General features: G+C 43.5%; 2 protein-coding genes across 11 annotated transcripts in view; one reads left to right on the top strand and one right to left on the bottom strand.

Annotated features, from left to right (window-relative positions):
• Heatr5b (HEAT repeat containing 5B) overlaps positions 1-956 on the bottom strand; it is an 87,087-nt gene extending 86,131 nt beyond the window's left edge. Inside the window, exon 1 of one of the 2 annotated variants that reach the window (XM_052186397.1) lies at positions 884-956. The gene's annotated coding sequence lies outside the window, so the exon portion shown is untranslated. Of the gene's footprint in view, positions 1-557 lie in introns of both variants that reach the window. The other variant, XM_052186398.1, reaches the window with a different exon arrangement.
• A 150-nt stretch (positions 957-1,106) lies between these two features.
• On the top strand, positions 1,107-11,996 carry Gpatch11 (G-patch domain containing 11). Of its 9 annotated transcripts, none has more exons than XM_052186404.1 (13): positions 1,107-1,256; positions 1,547-1,600; positions 1,696-1,821; positions 1,920-2,110; positions 2,501-2,627; positions 3,464-3,535; positions 4,574-4,800; positions 6,041-6,082; positions 7,211-7,331; positions 7,457-7,547; positions 8,328-8,444; positions 10,690-10,771; positions 11,895-11,996. In XM_052186404.1, the coding sequence occupies exons 6-13, from the start codon at positions 3,477-3,479 to the stop codon at positions 11,948-11,950; spliced, it is 795 nt and encodes a 264-aa protein (XP_052042364.1). In that variant the 5' UTR covers positions 1,107-1,256; positions 1,547-1,600; positions 1,696-1,821; positions 1,920-2,110; positions 2,501-2,627; positions 3,464-3,476; the 3' UTR covers positions 11,951-11,996. The 9 variants fall into 9 exon arrangements, with proteins under 9 accessions (XP_052042364.1, XP_052042370.1, XP_052042368.1 ...); XM_052186410.1 differs by having other exon boundaries at positions 1,959-2,110; XM_052186408.1 differs by lacking the exon at positions 1,920-2,110.
• The last annotated feature ends 5,901 nt before the right edge of the window (positions 11,997-17,897 follow it).

Here is a 17,897-nt window from a genome sequence, read left to right on the forward strand (position 1 = left end):
CAGATTGGTTTAAAAACAAAAGTAAAATACATATGTAAGCAATTTTTTATTTATGTGTAGGAATGTTTTGCCCACATGTATGTATATGGACTACATGTGTGCCTGGTGCCCACAGAGGTCAAAACAGGCTTCCCCTGGAACTGGAGATACAGATGGTTTCGAGCCATCATGTGGGCTCTGGAAACCAAACCCAGGTCCTTATCAAAAGCAACAAGTATACTTAATCACTGAGCCATCTCTCCAGCCCTTACAGGTAAGGATTATTTAAATATTAAATACCAAGTTTCATAAATGCAACCGCTAAGATAGGGAAGGACAGCGTGGTTTCACTTCTCACTAGAGAATTAATTTCGTAAAGACAATGATAAACAAAAAGAGACTGTTTGGCAATAAGAATGGAATGAAAGGAAAATGTAAACACTGTACAAAGACATTATCCCCGGGCTGTTGTTTGTCTATTAGAACATAGGCTATTAACTCATTCTACCATGAGAACCGAACTTCTGAGCCTGGGCGAGGCTTCTCCGCCACCTGCTGAGTGTCATGGGCACCTTTACCTGTCCCTCGCCACCGGGACCCAGAATAAAGACCCCAGGGATCTGACAAGCAGGAGCGAGCCCGACGGGGCCCGGGACAACCCCTCGCCCGGGAACGCCGTGCTCCGGGTCCGGGTGCCCCGGGCCGCTCCCAGGACCCCGACAACTGGGAGTCTGCGGGAAACCGCAAACTGGGGTCCCGGGCCGCCCTGCGAGGTCAGCCTCACGTCGAAGGAGTCCTCGAGCTGCCAACCCCGAGGCTGAAAACTCGAATTCCTTCCTGAAGATGTCCAGGGACACAGGGATCGCGGTGCGTGTCAGCCTGGCAGAGCGCGACACCTCCTCACCTCCTAGTCTAGTCAGGACCGACCTGCCCAGCTCCGCAGGGCCAAGGGACCCGGATGCCCCGCCTCCCAAACTCCTGTCCACAGGAAGCCAGGAGACAACGCATGCGCGGGACGCTGGTCATGCGCACCCACACTCCCCCACGCTCTCTTAACCCCGCCCATCCCCAAGTTTCATAGCGAATCTGCTTTCAGGGCCTAGTGGGAGGTTCCTGGGTCCTGCACCAATTGCACAGCGCATGCGCAGCGCACCCTCAGCCGAACAGGGTCAGTGCTGTAAAGCTCGGGTTTGGGGCGTCAGGGCGACCTGGAGGATGACAGAGGGCCCTGCTAGTTGGCTGTGACTGCCCAGCACAGCGGCAGCTAAGCCCCATCCGTGAGTGCTTTGGTGGGTGGGTGCAGGAGGGAGGAGCGCGGGACGGAAGAGCCTGCGATGCGGAGGCACCCATAGGAGACTTAGCGCATCTCTCTGTGTGTTTAGTAGCCCTCGCTTCTTACTCGGTGTCCAATACTGAAATAAGCTAGCAGCACCTATAGCCTTCCTGTAGAGAAAATGGTTACTCCATTATTCCGGAACAGGCAAAGAGCGTCACATAACCTTGTTCCAGTTCTTGGACACCCACCACCTCCAACCATCAACAAATGCTGTGCTTTCTCCTCCCTCAGATAGACCCAGAATCCTGGCCGCCTCGATGTTGTGACTCTTAAGTGGTGGTTCAGGTGACCAGCATTCCTACCTGGATAATCCATCGACTTTGGAGTTTATTCTTATTTTTGAAGAAAGTGGATAATGGTAGTGTATATTTTCCTCATAGGAGGAGAACCGTCTTATTCTAGGACTCAATTCCTAGCCTGGCAGTGGTGGCACCCGCCTTTAATCCCAGCACCTGGGAGGCAGAAGCAGCCGGATTTCTGAGTTCGAGGCCAGATTGATCTACAGAGTGAGTTACAGGACAGCCAGTGCTACACAGAGAAACCCTGTCTTAAAAAAAAAAAAAAAAAAAAAGACTCAATTCCTTATTCTTTTTTTCTTTTTAAGATTTATTATACAACTTTCTGCCTGTATGTGTGCCTACAGGCCAGAAGAGGGCACCACATCTCATTATAGATGGTTATGTGATTGCTGGGAATTGAACTCAGGACCTCTAGAAGAGCAGGCAGTTCTAGTAACCTCTGAGCCATCTTTCCAGCCCCCATATTCCACTTCCTAACACAACTTCCTCACCATTGGTAATTAACTTCCTCAAACTGTATCATTTAATGAAACTGCAATAACCAGCTATGAACTTTTAATGTGATTTTTTTTTATGAAAATTATACATAAAAGATGGAACAACAGTAAAAGGCAGAGCTTTAAAACTAACCTGTAATCCCTTGTACTTTTGAGGGGGGGGTATTTTTAAACAAGGTCTCACTGTGTAGCTCATACTGCTCTCGAACTGCTGGATGCTGAAATCATACCAGAGGACCACCATGTCTGTAGAGTTAAATGCTTCCCTCAGAAATAATCCAATTTGAGTTAGAGGTTTAGCTCAATCATAGAGCACATTCCTTGCTTGTATGAGGCCCTGGATTTGTACCCATCTCAGCAATAACAATTACAACCTCATTCTGTTTCAGGAGAAAGATCACCAAGACCTGTATTCTTTGTGGTTGTGAACAAATTATTTAGCCAGATTGAGCCTCAGTTTTCCCAGCTAGAAAGTGGAACTAATTATTCATATCTACTGGGCTGTTCATAAGCTAGGTGAGTACTAGCTGTTCTATGTAAGAATACTGCAAGTCAATCTGATTCATCTCAGGCTTGACTAATTTTCTAAGAGGTGCACTTGGTTGGCTCACTCATCTATGCTTCGGATCCTTTCACACAGACATCTCTATAGAGCTTCTTGAGTGTTCTCATATATGACCACTGACTTCACTCAATTAATTCATATTCCCAACTTTACAGAGTGCAATGTATAGTGTAACCAAAATGTCACCCTAAGCCAGACAGTGGTGGCACTCAAGAGGCAGAGGCAGGTGGATCTCTATGAGTTCAAGGTCAGCCTGATCTACAGAGTGAGTTCCAGGACAGTCAAGACTATATAGAGAAATCCTACTTCCAGAAAACCAAGCAAAGTCACTCTAATATATCCTATTGGCTACACAAATTACTCAACAAAATTTACTAGGAGCAGGTCATCTTGAAAAATACTATCCGATTATATGAGAGTTTGTCTCATAACTGGAGAAGGAGAGGAAAAAAAGAGTGTTTGCCTCTGGCAGTCAGCTGATTTGAATTAGAATGTCTTACAGTTGGCTTATAGTTTTGTGTACTTGGTTCCCAGCTGGAGGACTTTTTTTGGAAAGAATTGTTGGAAGAATTGTGTCAATACAGGGCCTTTGAGGTTTCTAAAAGCCACACCATTCCTAGTTAGCCTTTGTTGTGTTGGTGGCCTCTCTGTTGCTAGGACATAGGGTGCTTTGTCCACAGGGGAGCACTGTGAAGCATTGCCACTCTCCATATTCAATTTCCATTTTGACAAACAAAAATTATAACGATGATGATAACTCTTACACTTTGTCCTACTTGATTTGCAGGTAGTGTTATCATATGAAGAAGACCATGGCAGGAGAAGAGGACTATATGTCGGATTCCTTCATTAATGTTCAGTAAGTAAATGTGTATATCTAATAGGATGGTATCCAGGTATCCAGAAGACACATATAGAATAAAATAAGGACACTGGGTAGTGGAGGTGGTCATGTATATGTTTTAAGACCTGGTCCATGAAGCTTAGGCAGTCCTCCAACTCACCAGGCAGCTCATCCTCCTGCCTCTACCTCCTCAGGGCTGAGGTTACAGCGAAGGATGTGTGCAGCAGTGTCCGATTTCTGTAGATCTGGGGATTATACTCAGGGTTTCTTGCATGCAAGGCAAGTACTCTGACAACTGGGCTACTGCCCAAGCACAGGATGTTTCTTAATATATATTTTAATTTTTAAATTTTATTCATCACTGTGGGGAGGGCACTGCACCCATGTGGAGATGAGAAACAAACTTTTGGGAGCTACTTCCCTCCCTCCACCATGGATGCTGAGAACTAAAGTCAGGTGCTCAGGCTAACACAGCAAACCAGTTTACCTGGTGAGCCATCTTGCTAGTCCAGGACATTGTTTTTTGTTTTTTAAATATGACATTAAAACCAACCTTACTGCCAGGCATGGTAGCACACAGCAATAGGGAGGCAGAGGGAGTGGATCATCGTATTAAGTTCGAATCAGCCTGTTTTACAGAGAGGGCTTCAGGACATCCAAGACTTCAAAGAGAAACCCTGACTGCAAACAAACAAACAAACAGTCAGTCTTTCTGTTTCCTGGGAAGCACCTTGTGTCCATATACAGATAAGAGGCGTTTTCTTATCTCTCTCAGGGCTAACCATGTTACCTCTGCTCTTGATCGCCTTGGGTGCCCTCCTCTGTATTGTATCTTTGTTTGCCTCCTCCTCCCTTTATGGAATCTTATTCCCCCATCAAGCCTTTATTCATTTTTACTGTTAGCCTCTTAGAAAAATTAATCCAAAGTAATGATAACATTCTCGACTTTATCCTGCTTTCAGTTTCCCACAGTCTGTAACTGGCGTTCGTTGCTCTGCTGCTAATGGGGAGCAAACTTCATGAACTCATCTACGTCATTCCACTCTTTTTCAGAGAAGACGTCAGGCCTGGCGTGCCAATGCTGAGGCAGATCCGGGAAGCCCGTCGAAAAGAAGAAAAGCAACAGCAAGCTAATCTGAGAAACAGGCAGAAGAGCATAAAAGAAGAAGAACGGGAAAGGCGGGACACTGGGTTGAAGAATGCACTTGGCTGTGAAAACAAAGGGTTCGCTTTGCTCCAAAAGATGGGATACAAGAGTGGGCAGGCTCTGGGCAAGAGCGGTGAGTCGTATGCGGAGCTGGCTCGGTACTGATGGACACCTAATAGGATTTTTGGTGCTAACTGCCCTTTCAGAGATGTCTTTAAGATACCTCCCACCATAGCCTTGAAGGAACCAGCTGACAGTGGAGGCTGTGAAGAATGGTGGCAGGCGGTGGGTGGGGAAGCACAGTGGCAGACAGAACACAGCAACTCTGGAGACCGTGGCAGGGCTCTTTCCAGCTCGCCCTGCACCTGTGGCAGAGGTCTGAGTGACCTTCCAGTTGCAGAAGCCATATTCCCCTTTAGGAAATTAAGAAACTGCTTATTCAGATGCAGTGGCTATAAACGATGACTTCAGTTTGCTTTTTTCTATCTTAATCACTTTGATTTTTCATATAGGAAGACTCTTTTCACTTGAGGTTTCTGCCCACTAAGACTGTGTGTTTATGATGCCACTTTTTAGAATGGCATAAGTCCACTAGCAAGCCAGAGGCAGGTGGACCTCTGTGAGTTCAAGGCCAGCCTGGGCTACCTAGTGAGTTCCAGGCAAGTTAGAACTACATAGTGAGACTCTGTTTTGAAGATGGATGGATGGATGGATGGATGGAGGGAGGGAGGGATGGATAGATGGAGGGATGGGTGGGTGGATAGGTGGGTGGGTGGGTGGGTGGATGGATGGATGGATGGATGGATGGATGGATGTGTAGGTGGGTGGGTGGGTGGATGGATGGATGGATGGATGGATGGATGGATGGATGGATGTGTAGGTGGGTGGATGGATGGATGAATGGATGGATGGATGGATAGGTGGGTGGGTGGGTGGATGGATGGATGAATGGATGGATGGATGGATGGATGGATGGATGGATGGATGGATGTGTAGGTGGGTGGGTGGGTGGATGGATGGATGGATGGATGGATGGATGGATGGATGGATGGATAGATGGGTAGGTGGATGGGTAGATGAATGGATGGATGGGTAGATGGATGGGTAGATGAATGGATGGATGGGTAGGTGGATGGGTAGATGGATGAATGGATAGATAGGCAGAAGAGGCTAAGTGATCTTACTGAGGAGGTATTTAAAGGCCTGAGAGTTTACAGTGTATTAGTTGACAAGAGTATTAGTTCCCAGAATTCAGTTTGCAGTTTCATGACACCAGCAGGGGGATTCAGAGAGCATTGCAATGTTTCATACACTACTGACTGACCTGAACTTTGTGATAAATAAAATATTTCTAATTTTACCCCCCTTTTTAGGAGATGGTATTGTTGAACCAATTCCTCTCAATGTCAAAACAGGTATATAATCAAGTCATATTTTATTATATTACAACCATAGCTTAGATTATTTTGTTATATGATATTATATTATATGATGTTATATGATGGTTGCCCTTATAGTTGATATCATCAGAAGCCTGTGAAATAATAAAATATTAAACTTCTAAATCTTTTTAAAGTTATTCTTGTAGGAAAAAAATTTTAAAGTAAGTTTTGATGAAATAGAAATACTGGGATATATCTCATAAAAAATATAGAGGAGCTGGAACCAATCGTATATAATTCCACAACTGTAGTCTCAGAATTTAGGAGATATATGTTGGAGGGTGGAGATGAAGCTACCTGACTGCATGGTGGGACCTTGCCAAAGAGTTACATACGAGGGGTGAAGTCCAATGTTGGGGTACCTGCCTACCCAGTTCGTGGCTCTGCCTCTGGTCGGGGCCACAGAAACTAGTAGAAGAGTTAGAACTGTAGGAAACAGTGCCTTCTTGTTTATTATAATATACTAAAAATGTTCTAAAGTGGATTTATCAGTGACAGTTTTTGTACCTAATTCCTTGGATTAATTCAAGAGGAAAAAAAAGTGTACACCTAAGAAAACATGATAGTTAATATTGCTTTCCTAATACTTAAAAATGTGTATAGCATTACTGTATTGAATAAGACAACCTTTGTCAAAATCAAGCCATGCATTTGGGCCTTAAGACCGTGCATTTGGGCCTTAAGACCAAACAAAAACTAAATCCCAGTGTTTTCTGTTGCCATTTTAATGAAATAAGTTTGGATTATTATATTCAAGTGAGAACTGCATTTAATTTCTTAAGTATTTAAATTGTCATTTTTTTAAAAAAGATTTATGTATTTATTTTATGCGTATGAGTACACCACCATTGCTCTCTTCAGACATACCAGAAGAGGGCATCAGAGCTCATTACAGATGGTTGTGAGCACCTCACATGCTGGGAATTGAACTCAGGACCTCTTCCTTTGGAAGAGTGCCAACTGCTCTTCCAGAGGTCCTGAGCCATCTCTCCAGCCCATTGTCATATTTTGAAGCTTAAAAAGAGAAAATGGTAATTTCCTAAGTTCCTCATCGGATTTTTTTTTTTTTTTTTTTTTTTTTTTTGGTCTTTGTATGACCAGGAAAAAGTGGCATAGGTCACGAGTCATTATTAAAACGGAAAGCAGAGGAGAGGCTGGAAAACTACAGGAGAAAAATTCACATGAAGAACCAAAATGAGGCAAACGCCACAGAGCAGTTTCGGTAAAGAAAGTGATCACTTTGAACTTGTGCTTCCAGTCCACTTAACTGTGGTGTGTTCCTCCGTGCTTGGGTCTGTAACGTGGTTGAGGACGCAGACACCACTATGCCGTTCTCCCTCCCATCAGGATGCGACTGAAGAGTAAGCAGGAGGAAATGAGGCTTGAAGGAGACCTGAGAAGAAGCCGGCGAGCTTGCCAGCAACTGGATGCCCAGAAGGTAGGTGGGCATCTGCTTCCAGTCCAGTAGTGTACCTAGAATGGTTTGACTCATATTTTTATGAAGGAAAAACCAAAATCAAAACAAAAACCCGCTGTGCCCTGTTTACACGTCATTTGATGTGCGCCTCCTACAGTGGTGACTGGCCCGCTCTTGACCCACTCAGTCTAGGAGCCAACTTCCTCAGTTATCTAGCAAGGGTTAAATCACTTTTCTCTTACTCAAAGTATCATTACTCTGAGTCTGTAGGAATTCTGTTCCCCGTAATGTTTAATTAACCAGAATAACATAACCTGGTTTTAGTCCGTACCTCAAACGTCTATATGTCTTTAGGAATAAATCAAGGTGGAATGCTTTCATTTGACACAGGAATAGTTTTTAAAAATATCTTTGCCTTTCACAAAACACAGTGATTTCTATGAAAGTAAAATGACTTCACTTAGTCTCAGATGTCGGTGTGATTTCCGTGGTGTGTAAGCATCTGGGAGGAGGGCGCTGCTTCACTGTCTTCCCGCTGTCTTACATGTGTTCTGATGCTTACTGACCTCCTTCCTAGTCACGTGTACAGCTTTATTCCCATCGCCCATCTCTCCTGCTGTACTGACAGCCGGGACTAGGAGACAAACTCCTAACTCTCCTTTCAGTCCTCACTCTGGTCCTACTGAGAAGTCGTACTCATAAATATTATTTGGAAGAACAAATTCAGGTTAACACAAGCACACTTAACAACACCACAAGTATGCTTAGCTGTGTTTTATAAAAATAATTCTGTATTTTCAGAATATTCAGGTTCCCAAGGAGGCATGGTACTGGATGAGGCCTGAAGAGGAGGCTGAGGAGGAAGAAGAGGAAAAGGAAGAACAGGATGAGGATGAGTGCCCAAGTGAAGATTTGAGTGTATGTGGCTGGCACTGCTTGTTCGCTCATAGCAGGGTCATGGCCTGGCACTGTTCACACTTGAAACTGGCTAATTCTTTGTTGTGGGCAGCATGGTAGGATGTGCAGCAATGCCACGTACTGCTGGGCTTGGCTTCTGGCATCCTGGCTTGGGATGGGGAGGGAATGAACAAAGGGCAGACATACAGACACGTATACAGGAAAACTAGGATAAGGTGAAGTGCTCACCTGACAGGTTACCTACTAACCCCAGCAACCTTGCAATCCAGTGTTTATTAGGAACAGCATAGGGTGGGCCAGGCTAGCTGGTTTTGATAACATAGGGCTGTAACACTGTGGGACTATAACACTGTCGGGCTATAACACTGTCGGGCTATAACTCTTGTGGGGCTATAACACTGTGGGACTATAACACTGTCAGGCTATAACACTGTGGGGCTGTAACACTGTGGGACTATAACACTGTAGGGCTATAACACTGTGGGGCTGTAACACTGTGGGACTATAGCACTGTGGAACTATAGCACTGTCGGTCTATAACACTGTGGGGCTATAACACTGTGGGGCTCTAACACTGTCGGTCTATAACAGTATGGAGCTATAACACTGTGGGGCTATAGCTCTGTGGGGCTCTAACACTGTCAGGCTATAACACTGTCGGGCTATAACACTGTGGGGCTATAACACTGTGGGGCTATAACACTGTGGAACTGTAACACTGTCAGGCTATAATACTGTCGGGCTATAACACTGTGGGGCTGTAACACTGTGGGACTATAACACTATGGGGCTATAACACTGTGGGACTGTAACACTGTCGGGCTATAGCACTGTGGGGCTATAGCACTGTGGGGCTATAGCACTGTGGGGCTGTAACACTGTAGGACTACAACACTGTGGGGTTATAACACTGTCCGGGCTATAACACTCCAGAGGAGGAGGCTGCACTTGCCAGTGTCTGGCATGCTGGTCAGTCACTGACCCCAAGAGAGCTTGGCTGTTCCCCTTGAGCCTCTCCTGTGTGGCTGAGGCAGTGGAGTCCTCATATAGCTGTACCAGTGTCAGCAATCCACCCTCATTCGGAACTTCATCCACTCAGAGCCTCCTCTGGTCCCCACACCGCCACTGGACACCTGGTCCTCACCTCCAGATGCCATTTGCACTCCCCTTGTGACAACCAAAACTGTGTTTCCAAGCACTGCTAAATAAACCCCAGTTGAAAGCTTTGGATTTATGGGATTGAGTTTCTAGCCCAAAAATCAAATTCCCTAGAACTTTTCCATTTAGTTTTAGTCCACCATACAACCTGGGCTTCAGTTTAGAGGGCAGATTTGCTGCAAATGTAAACAATTGCAGTGGGCTTTGTTTCTGGATAAATTTCTGAAAGTGGTGCTACTGTGTACCTCATCTATTCACAAAACAGAAAATAAAATCAGAAGGAAGTAGAGTGTGAACAAAGATGGCTCAGCAAGTAAAGGCCTCTGCTGCCAAGCATGGCGACCTGAGTTCAATCCCTGGGACTTATGTGGTGGGAGGAGAGAACCAGCTCTCCCTTGTTTGTTCTGACACAAACAAGCACATGCCCACACATAGACACACATGCACAATTAATTTTTAAGTGTAATTATTCAAAAAGTATCTCTTGTAGTTACTAGTGTGGAATTTACTTTGGCAATATTCATAGCTTTCATCACATGTTCCTGCTTAGCTGAGAGACCTCTGATACGTGTAACTGAAGGAGGCCGTCCTCCCTCTGCTCACCTCAGGGACTGATTCCTTACACGGTTTTAAAAGAGGTCTTTAAGAGTCCTAGTTATCCCCAGGCATGATGGTGCACACCTTTAGACACAGCATGTGGGAGACAGAAGCAGGTGGATCTCTGAGTTCAAAGCTAGCCTGGCCTACATGGCAAGTTGCAAGCCAAGAATAAATATATAATGAGACCCTGTCTTTTTTTAAAAAACAAAAACAAAAAAAACCAAAAAAATCAAAGAAACCAACAATAACAAAAACCTTACTATCACAGAGGTAGACAAAAAATGATTTTTCTGTTCCCCAGCTGTCTCCTGTAGACAAGTGGTTAGTCAGCTGAGACCGCCCAGGTAGGTCACCTCTGCTCTGACCTCTTGAGTAACTGAGAGAGTTGCAGAAGAGTTCAAGCCTCAGCCTCAGCAACTGGACTGAGATCCAGGAAGCCAGGTACTGGTCAGTGTGAGCCACTGATGTGCCTGTGTTCTCTTCCCAGGTGCCAGAAAAACTGCAGATCCTCACTGGCTACCTGCGAGAGGAACACCTGTACTGCATCTGGTGTGGGACAGCCTACGAAGGTAAGAAGATGGGTTATACTCTAAAGTACACTGCCTGTGCACACTTGTTTATTTTCCTTCAAACAGTAGAAGTGTCTTCGTATTCCATTCAAATAGCAATGTGGGACCGGTGTTGCAAAGAAACGGTGACTATAGAAATAATCGAGTTGGGGGCTGGAGAATTGCCTCAGTGGTTAAGAGCACTGACTGCTCTTCCAGAGGACCTGGGTTCAAATTCCAGCAACCACTAACTGAAGAGTAAATTTTCACCATTTTCTTATAAAGAAATAATTTCAATTCTAAAGAATAACTTAAAGGCCAGGTGTGGTGGCATACATTTTTAATCCCAGCACTCAAGAGAGGCAGGCGGATTTCTCTGGGTTCAAGGACAGCGAGTCCTTTCTTGCCCAGCTAGGCCTACAGAATAAGACCCTGTCTCAGTGGCCATTCCATCAAAAGCAAAAACAAACAAACAAAAACCTTGACGATAAAGCTTTTTTTTCATGGCTTATTTTTGAAGATTCATTCTTTGATAGATGCTTGCATTAAGATCTTAGAACTAATTTGTATTTAGACAGACTATTGTCCCTGACTCTTAAAAGTCAAGTATGTTGAAATCCATTCCTTTTTTTCCATTGTGAAGAAGAAATTGGTTTAACCTTTGCCAGATATCTTAACAGAGTCAATTGTCCCCTTGTCCATTTCACCTTGACTGACTTTTAATTAAGGACTTTGTATTTGAGAATGAAGGGGTTTTTTTCATAATTATTTTCATCCCTTAAATATTTATGTGTGTAGTTGCTATGCCTATATGTACATTTATGTACCACATATGTTTAGTGTTCATGGAGGCCAGAAGAAGGCACTGCATCCCCTGGTCCAAACTGGAATTAGACAGTTGTGAGCCACATGTGGTACTAGGAATTGAACTCAGGTCCTCTGGAAGAGCAGCAAGAGCTTTTAACCACCGAGCCACATCCTCAGCCCTCATCTCCTGGTTTTTATTATTGTTTTAATCTTTTCCCCATTTATTTTGTGGAATAAATAATAAATGTGATTGGTCAAAAATACTACATACTATCTTAGAAGTTTACCATAAGTTTGTATTTGTATTTACCTTTTCTTTCTCACACATAAATTACAGATAAAGAAGACTTATCTTCGAATTGTCCAGGACCAACCTCTGCAGATCATGACTGAGACTGTTCCCAATAAAGTAAAATTGTTTATGTGTGTGGAGAAAGAAGGCCTTTGTATAGCACTTTTTTCTTTGAGAAATACGTTCTTCTTTGGATAAAATTGCTCACTGATTTAGAAAAAAAAGTTACTGTTACTTCCAAATACAAGTATCATAGACATGACCAATTACAACTTACGTGGTATCATGACACTCGTAGAGTTTAAGGGTACCAACAGGTAATATGCATAGTCCCCTCCTTACTTCAGAGAAGTTGAGAAATAAGACATGGGGATCAGGAGGAAATCAGCTGTCTGCTTTAAGCCTTGAGGTATACTGTTATAGTAGAGGTATGTGTACCTGCGCACGGTCCTGAGTCCAGTCACCGGCACCACAAACAGAGCTCAATGGCATGAAGGTGGGATACAGAATGCAGCCGGCTCTTTCTGGTCAGACTACCTGATAGTTGCCTGGCCTCTGCCTGTGGCGCCTGCTTGGTGTTCTAAAACTGGTGACTTGAAGAAGTAGTTAATCCTGGTTTGTCTTTCAGAGTAAATAAGCCATTAAGAATACCAGATAGCATTCTTTTATCCAACTCCCTTATTCCTCCCTCCCTTCTTCTCTCTCTCTCCCCCCCTCTCCTTTTCTCTTCCACGTGGTCATGACCATCCCTCATCTCTCTATCTTCTCTTTCTCCTTTCCTCATTCTACTCTTTTAATAATAAAGCCATAAACTATTAAAAAAAAAAGAGAGAGAATACCAGATAGCATTTTCTAGACACTAGTTTTCTGGAGTAGAGAGCACACCACAGTCTGAGTAGTCCCTGTCAGATAAAGCACTTCTCTGTTGGATAGGAAGGAATGAAGAGTCAGAGCATTCCAGACTCCTGGGTCACATCCAGGGTCAGACATCAAAGTCATAAGCCTTTTTCCAGGTCTGTATGCTCAGGATTCTTCTCCAGTGGACTCATCTGAACTGGTCAGGACTTAAATACCCTCCTTTTAAACCCCAAGGGTATGCAGCAGCATGCACCTGCTTTCTGAAACACCACAACATGACAAGGGGAAACAAACATTCCAGAGGAGTGACTGAGGAGCACAAACTGGTCAGCACAGTGCAGCCCGGAACAGCAGAGGCCTGGGGAGAGCTGGCTGTCCCTGGGCGACCAGGCAACATTGCAGTAGCACTATACTAAGCTCAGGTTCTGAAGGATGGACTGGACTTGGATATGCAAAGTTATGAGGTGGCAGCTACTCTATAACTTAGCAGTTCTACACATAGAAAATGGGCCCATAAAAGTCTGATTTTCTACTTTGGGTAATCTTATTCATAATTGTCAAAAAGTGTAAACAACCCAAATGACTGATGAACAGACATATTCATACAACAGGACCCTATGTGGTAGCACAAGAGGAATGCATTACTGAGGCCTGATACGTGGATGAAACTTGGAAACTGATGGTTTGTACATGCTCTGCCCAGGGAGCAGCACTATTAGAAGGTGTGGCCCTGTTGGAGTAGGTGTGGCCTTGTTGGAGTAGGTGTGTCACTGTGGGTGTGGGCTTTAAGATTCCCATCCTAGCTGCCTGGAAGTGAGTCTTCTGTTAGCAGCCTTCTGTTGAAGATGTAGAACTCTCAGCAAATCCTGCACCATGCCTGCCTGGATGCTGCCATGCTCCCACCTTGATGATAATGGACTGAACCTCAGAACCAGTAAGCCAGCCCCAGTTAAATGTTGTTATAAGAGTTTGCCTTAGTCATGTTGTCTGTTCACAACAGTAAAACCCTAACTAAGGCAGAAACATTTTTATGTGAAAAACACTCCATAAAAGGTTCTAAGGTTCTATTTATATTCATGGAATGGGCATGCCTGTAGCCAGGAGGCATATGGGCAGTTCTCTAGAGAAGGGAGAAGATGATGTATCTGTTAATGGACGTGGATTCTTTGAAGTGACAAACACGTTTTAAAATTGAGCTCAGTGTTGATGCAACACTGAACAGAATAAACACTGTCAAATGGCGGATGTTGGGTGAATGAATTGGTTACAATGTGAATTATAACATAACCATATTTTTACCAGGTTTTTAAAAGGTAATATGGGTATGGGTGTAGGCATGGGTACATGTGTGGAGGTCAAAGGTCATTCTTTCCTATCATGTGAGTCCCTGGGGATGGAACTCAGGTCACCAGGCTTAGCTATAGGTACCTGTACCTGCTAAATAATCTCACTGTCCCTAAAACTTTTTGTTTGTTTAAGTTGAAGGGAATTTCAAGTAGAAACAATGGGAAAGAATGTAAGTGCTGGAGCCTGTTGAGGTAAAACAGCCGGTCTGTGTAGCTGAGCTTTAGCCCACGCATAGGATTCATGATGGCAACCACTAGTGGGCATGGCTGCCAAATCTTGTTTCTGGCCTCCAGATTCACAGTGACTAAAATGTAAATGAGCCAGCCTGCAGTGAAACACTGCAACTATAGGAAATTAAAATACACTACAACTAAATTAGCAGCCAGGCTCCACATACTCTGGAAACATTTTGTTTGCTCCACAATGCTGCTACAGCAGTCAGGATTGAAACCAGTGCTGGTGAAATTGCACCCATCTAAGCATGGGGACAACCTGAGCCACTTCCTGGGTAGAGGACATTCCACAGACATATGAATGTTGAGAGTAAGGAAAACACAGGGAGTATGCTCTCAGGTAAAAGGACTTATCAACCAAAGGTGACCTTGGATCTTCCTGATTTTTGAGATTGTAAAATTGTATCCAGACTATTTGTGTGATAATTATATTTCTTAGTTTATCTGAGAAGCAGTGGTGTATGATTTTGTTACTATTACAAAGAACTTATCGATTACAAGTCAACTTTTAAATATTTATGGCTACAACTGAAATTCACTTTAAAATTTTCCAGCCAAAGGAAAAGGGAAGGGGTCAGCATAATGACAAAGGTAAAATATTATTTGTTAAGGCTGTACAATGATACAGACTCATTCTTGTGTGTTCGAAGATAAAAATTGTGAGAACTAATACTGAACAAAAATATTTCTTATCATAAAATGCTAATGTGCCAGAAAGCCTCAAGTTCTAGTGACCATTCAAGTAGGAATGAATGTTTTAAGTCTCTTACTCGTAAGTCTGCAGATGATGAAGACTCAGAAAAGTTAGCATTCAGCTATCTCATGTCACATGTAGCAGTGTACACAGGGTGTACTTAACAGGCATGCAGCATGCACAGTTGCAGGAGACCATGCAACTGTCCCACACTTAGCCTCTTAAAAAGCACCTTATATTTCATTTTAAGCTGGGTCCCACAATTATGCAACCAGCCATACATGTATATAGAAACACATAAATCTATGTGTATATATGTAGATTATGAATATATCTGGCATAAACTTAAGTTACGTCTGCATGTCACATTGTCGCATATGTGTATTTAATAGAAATTATATATTTACTCTGTGATAAAAATTTCCTAGTGAAGCAACCAGGTAAAAAAGTTTCTTTCAAAAGTGCACCTGGGGGCTGGAGAGATGGCTCAGCGGTTAAGAGCACCAACTGCTCTTCAGAAGGTCCTGAGTTCAAATCCCAGCAACCACATGGTGGCTCACAACCATCCCTAACAAGATCTGACGCCCTCTTCTGGAGTGTCTGAAGACAGCTACAGTGTACTTACATATAATAAATAAAATCTTAAAAAAAAAACCCAAAAATTAAAAGTGCACCTGGAATTAGTAAGTGAGGCCCTACACTGCCCCGTTGTTGCTCTGATTAAGACACCTGGGATTTCCTGGTTTAGAGACTGAGAAAATATATCCTCAAAAGTAAATAAAAATGCTAAAAGATAATAAATATATTTCATAATATACCAGTAAGAGAAAGGTAAAATGTTATACTCTCCCTGACCGTATTATTTGGTATTCCTCTCAAATGTAGAAATTTGTTCATTAAAGTTAATATTAGTCTGTAAGCAAAGAGATTTCTTTCTACCTAGAAAACTTGAAAAATGTAAATAATATGCCAAGTACTTCTATATGTTCACTTATATTTGGCAGTGGCTAACATCTGCCTCAGCTGCTTTCTTTTTCTTCTCTCTGTTGCTCCAGCTCCAGGGGATCTGGTGCCCTGTCTTGGCCTGGGCTCTCACTGTGCTCACATACAAAGACATGGACACACAAAATAAATATTTCTTTAAAAGAATAGTTTCTCAGCCAGGCAGGGGTGGCACACGCCTTTAATCCTAGCACTTGGGAGGCAGAGGCAGGTGGATTTTTGAGTTTGAGGCCAGCCTGGTCTACAGAGTGAGTTCCAGGACAGCCAGGGCTACACAGAGAAACCCTGTCTTGGAAAAAAAAAAGAAAGAAAGAAAGAAAGAAAGGTTTCTCCAAGTGTGTGTGTGTGTATGTGTGTGTGTTAAATTGCCTTTTTAAAGAAAACAAATGACCTAATAGAATAACCACATTCAGGCCTAATAATCATATGGTTGTTCTTCTGCAACCCATTAGATTCTTCCACTTTGGGTGATGATAGATTTGATTACATTGTTATTGTGGTGACTTGCGTCTTTCCATTGTAGAGGTCCATATTCAGAATTTTAAACTCTTGGCAATATTTTCTTCCTTCCCCCACTGTAGTTTTAACGTCCAATGCTGAACCTTGCCTTACCATACAGAACTAGCAGTCACAGGACACAACAGATGTTTTAATGAATACTTAGAAAAAGCCACAGCCTGGTCGAAGTCTCTCACTGAATGCCTTTTTGGGCATCAGTGGGAGGAGTGGTCTTTGATCGGGTAAAGGCTCAATAGAGGCCACAACAAAGAGAAACAGATGGGGGGGGGAGTTGGGGGGAGGTGGGTCTGTGTTGGGTAGGGGGGCATATACGTGGAGGCAGGGGGAGGGAGGAGGGGGAGGGAATTGTTGGGGAGGGGGGCTTTGGGGAGGGGGAAATTGGGAAAGGTTTTATCATTGGAAATGTAAATGAAGAAGATACTCAATTAAAAAAAAAAAAAAAAAAGAAGGAGTCTCACTGCTTCTCACCTCCTGGCAAGCCTGAATTTGGCTCAGTTTAAAAATTGTAAAACAACAGCAAGACTCAAAGTGAGACCCCCCAAATGAGACTCGAGAACAGAGTTTGATGCAAAAGCTAGAGGTTTATTGTTCCAGCACAGTAGGGTCATCCTGCACCCAGAGGAAAGGCAACTCTTTTTCTTTCATAAGCTGTTAATACAATTTTTGAGGGCAGATTATAGCAACAGCAATTAGGCACATCATGTTTGGTGGCTCTGGTAACCTTTACATTAATTGGTTGGGCAGGGAGGGGGACTTAAGGACCTTCCCTATCTCCAGGTGGCTGAATAATTGTCTGGGCGGGGAGGGGGACTCAGGGACCTCCCCTAAGACCAGATGAGAAGTTCCAACTCAGGGGTCTCTGATAACTTGACGCTTTTCTAATACTGATTTGTTGTTCTGCAGTTTAGGATCCAAGGGTGCTGTCCGCATTATCACCCAGCATTTCCTGCTGCTTTTGGTGCTGGCTCCTGCTTTGCCCGATGTTTCTTGCGTGCATTCATCCCAGAGTTTAGGCTCTGTCCTTGGCTCATCTTGTCCCAGGTGGTCTTGTCTCTTCCAAATCATCGAATTCTTGTGAGTTTCTTAAGTGTCATTTCTAAGGCCTCTGCTCTGCAGAAAGTGGTCTTTCCTGTCCCGGTGGAGAGTTTCCTACTACTGCCAACAGCACAGCTATCTTTTGTCAAAGCTTTGTTACAATAGATATAAGAAATATGAGATATTAAAGACTGAGAGTCTCCCTTACCAGCCCTCACCCCTTCCCCTCCTCTCAGCCAACCACTTAGGAATTTATTATTGTTTCCTCCCTTGTCTGCCCTTCCATCTTGCCCTACTTACTATGATTCCAAAAAAGGGGGAAGGGGATTTTTTTTTAAATCTTTATCTACTTTTTATTTT

The sequence above is a fragment of the Apodemus sylvaticus genome, chromosome 6, assembly GCF_947179515.1.
Source record: "Apodemus sylvaticus chromosome 6, mApoSyl1.1, whole genome shotgun sequence".
Lineage (NCBI taxonomy): Eukaryota > Metazoa > Chordata > Mammalia > Rodentia > Muridae > Apodemus > Apodemus sylvaticus.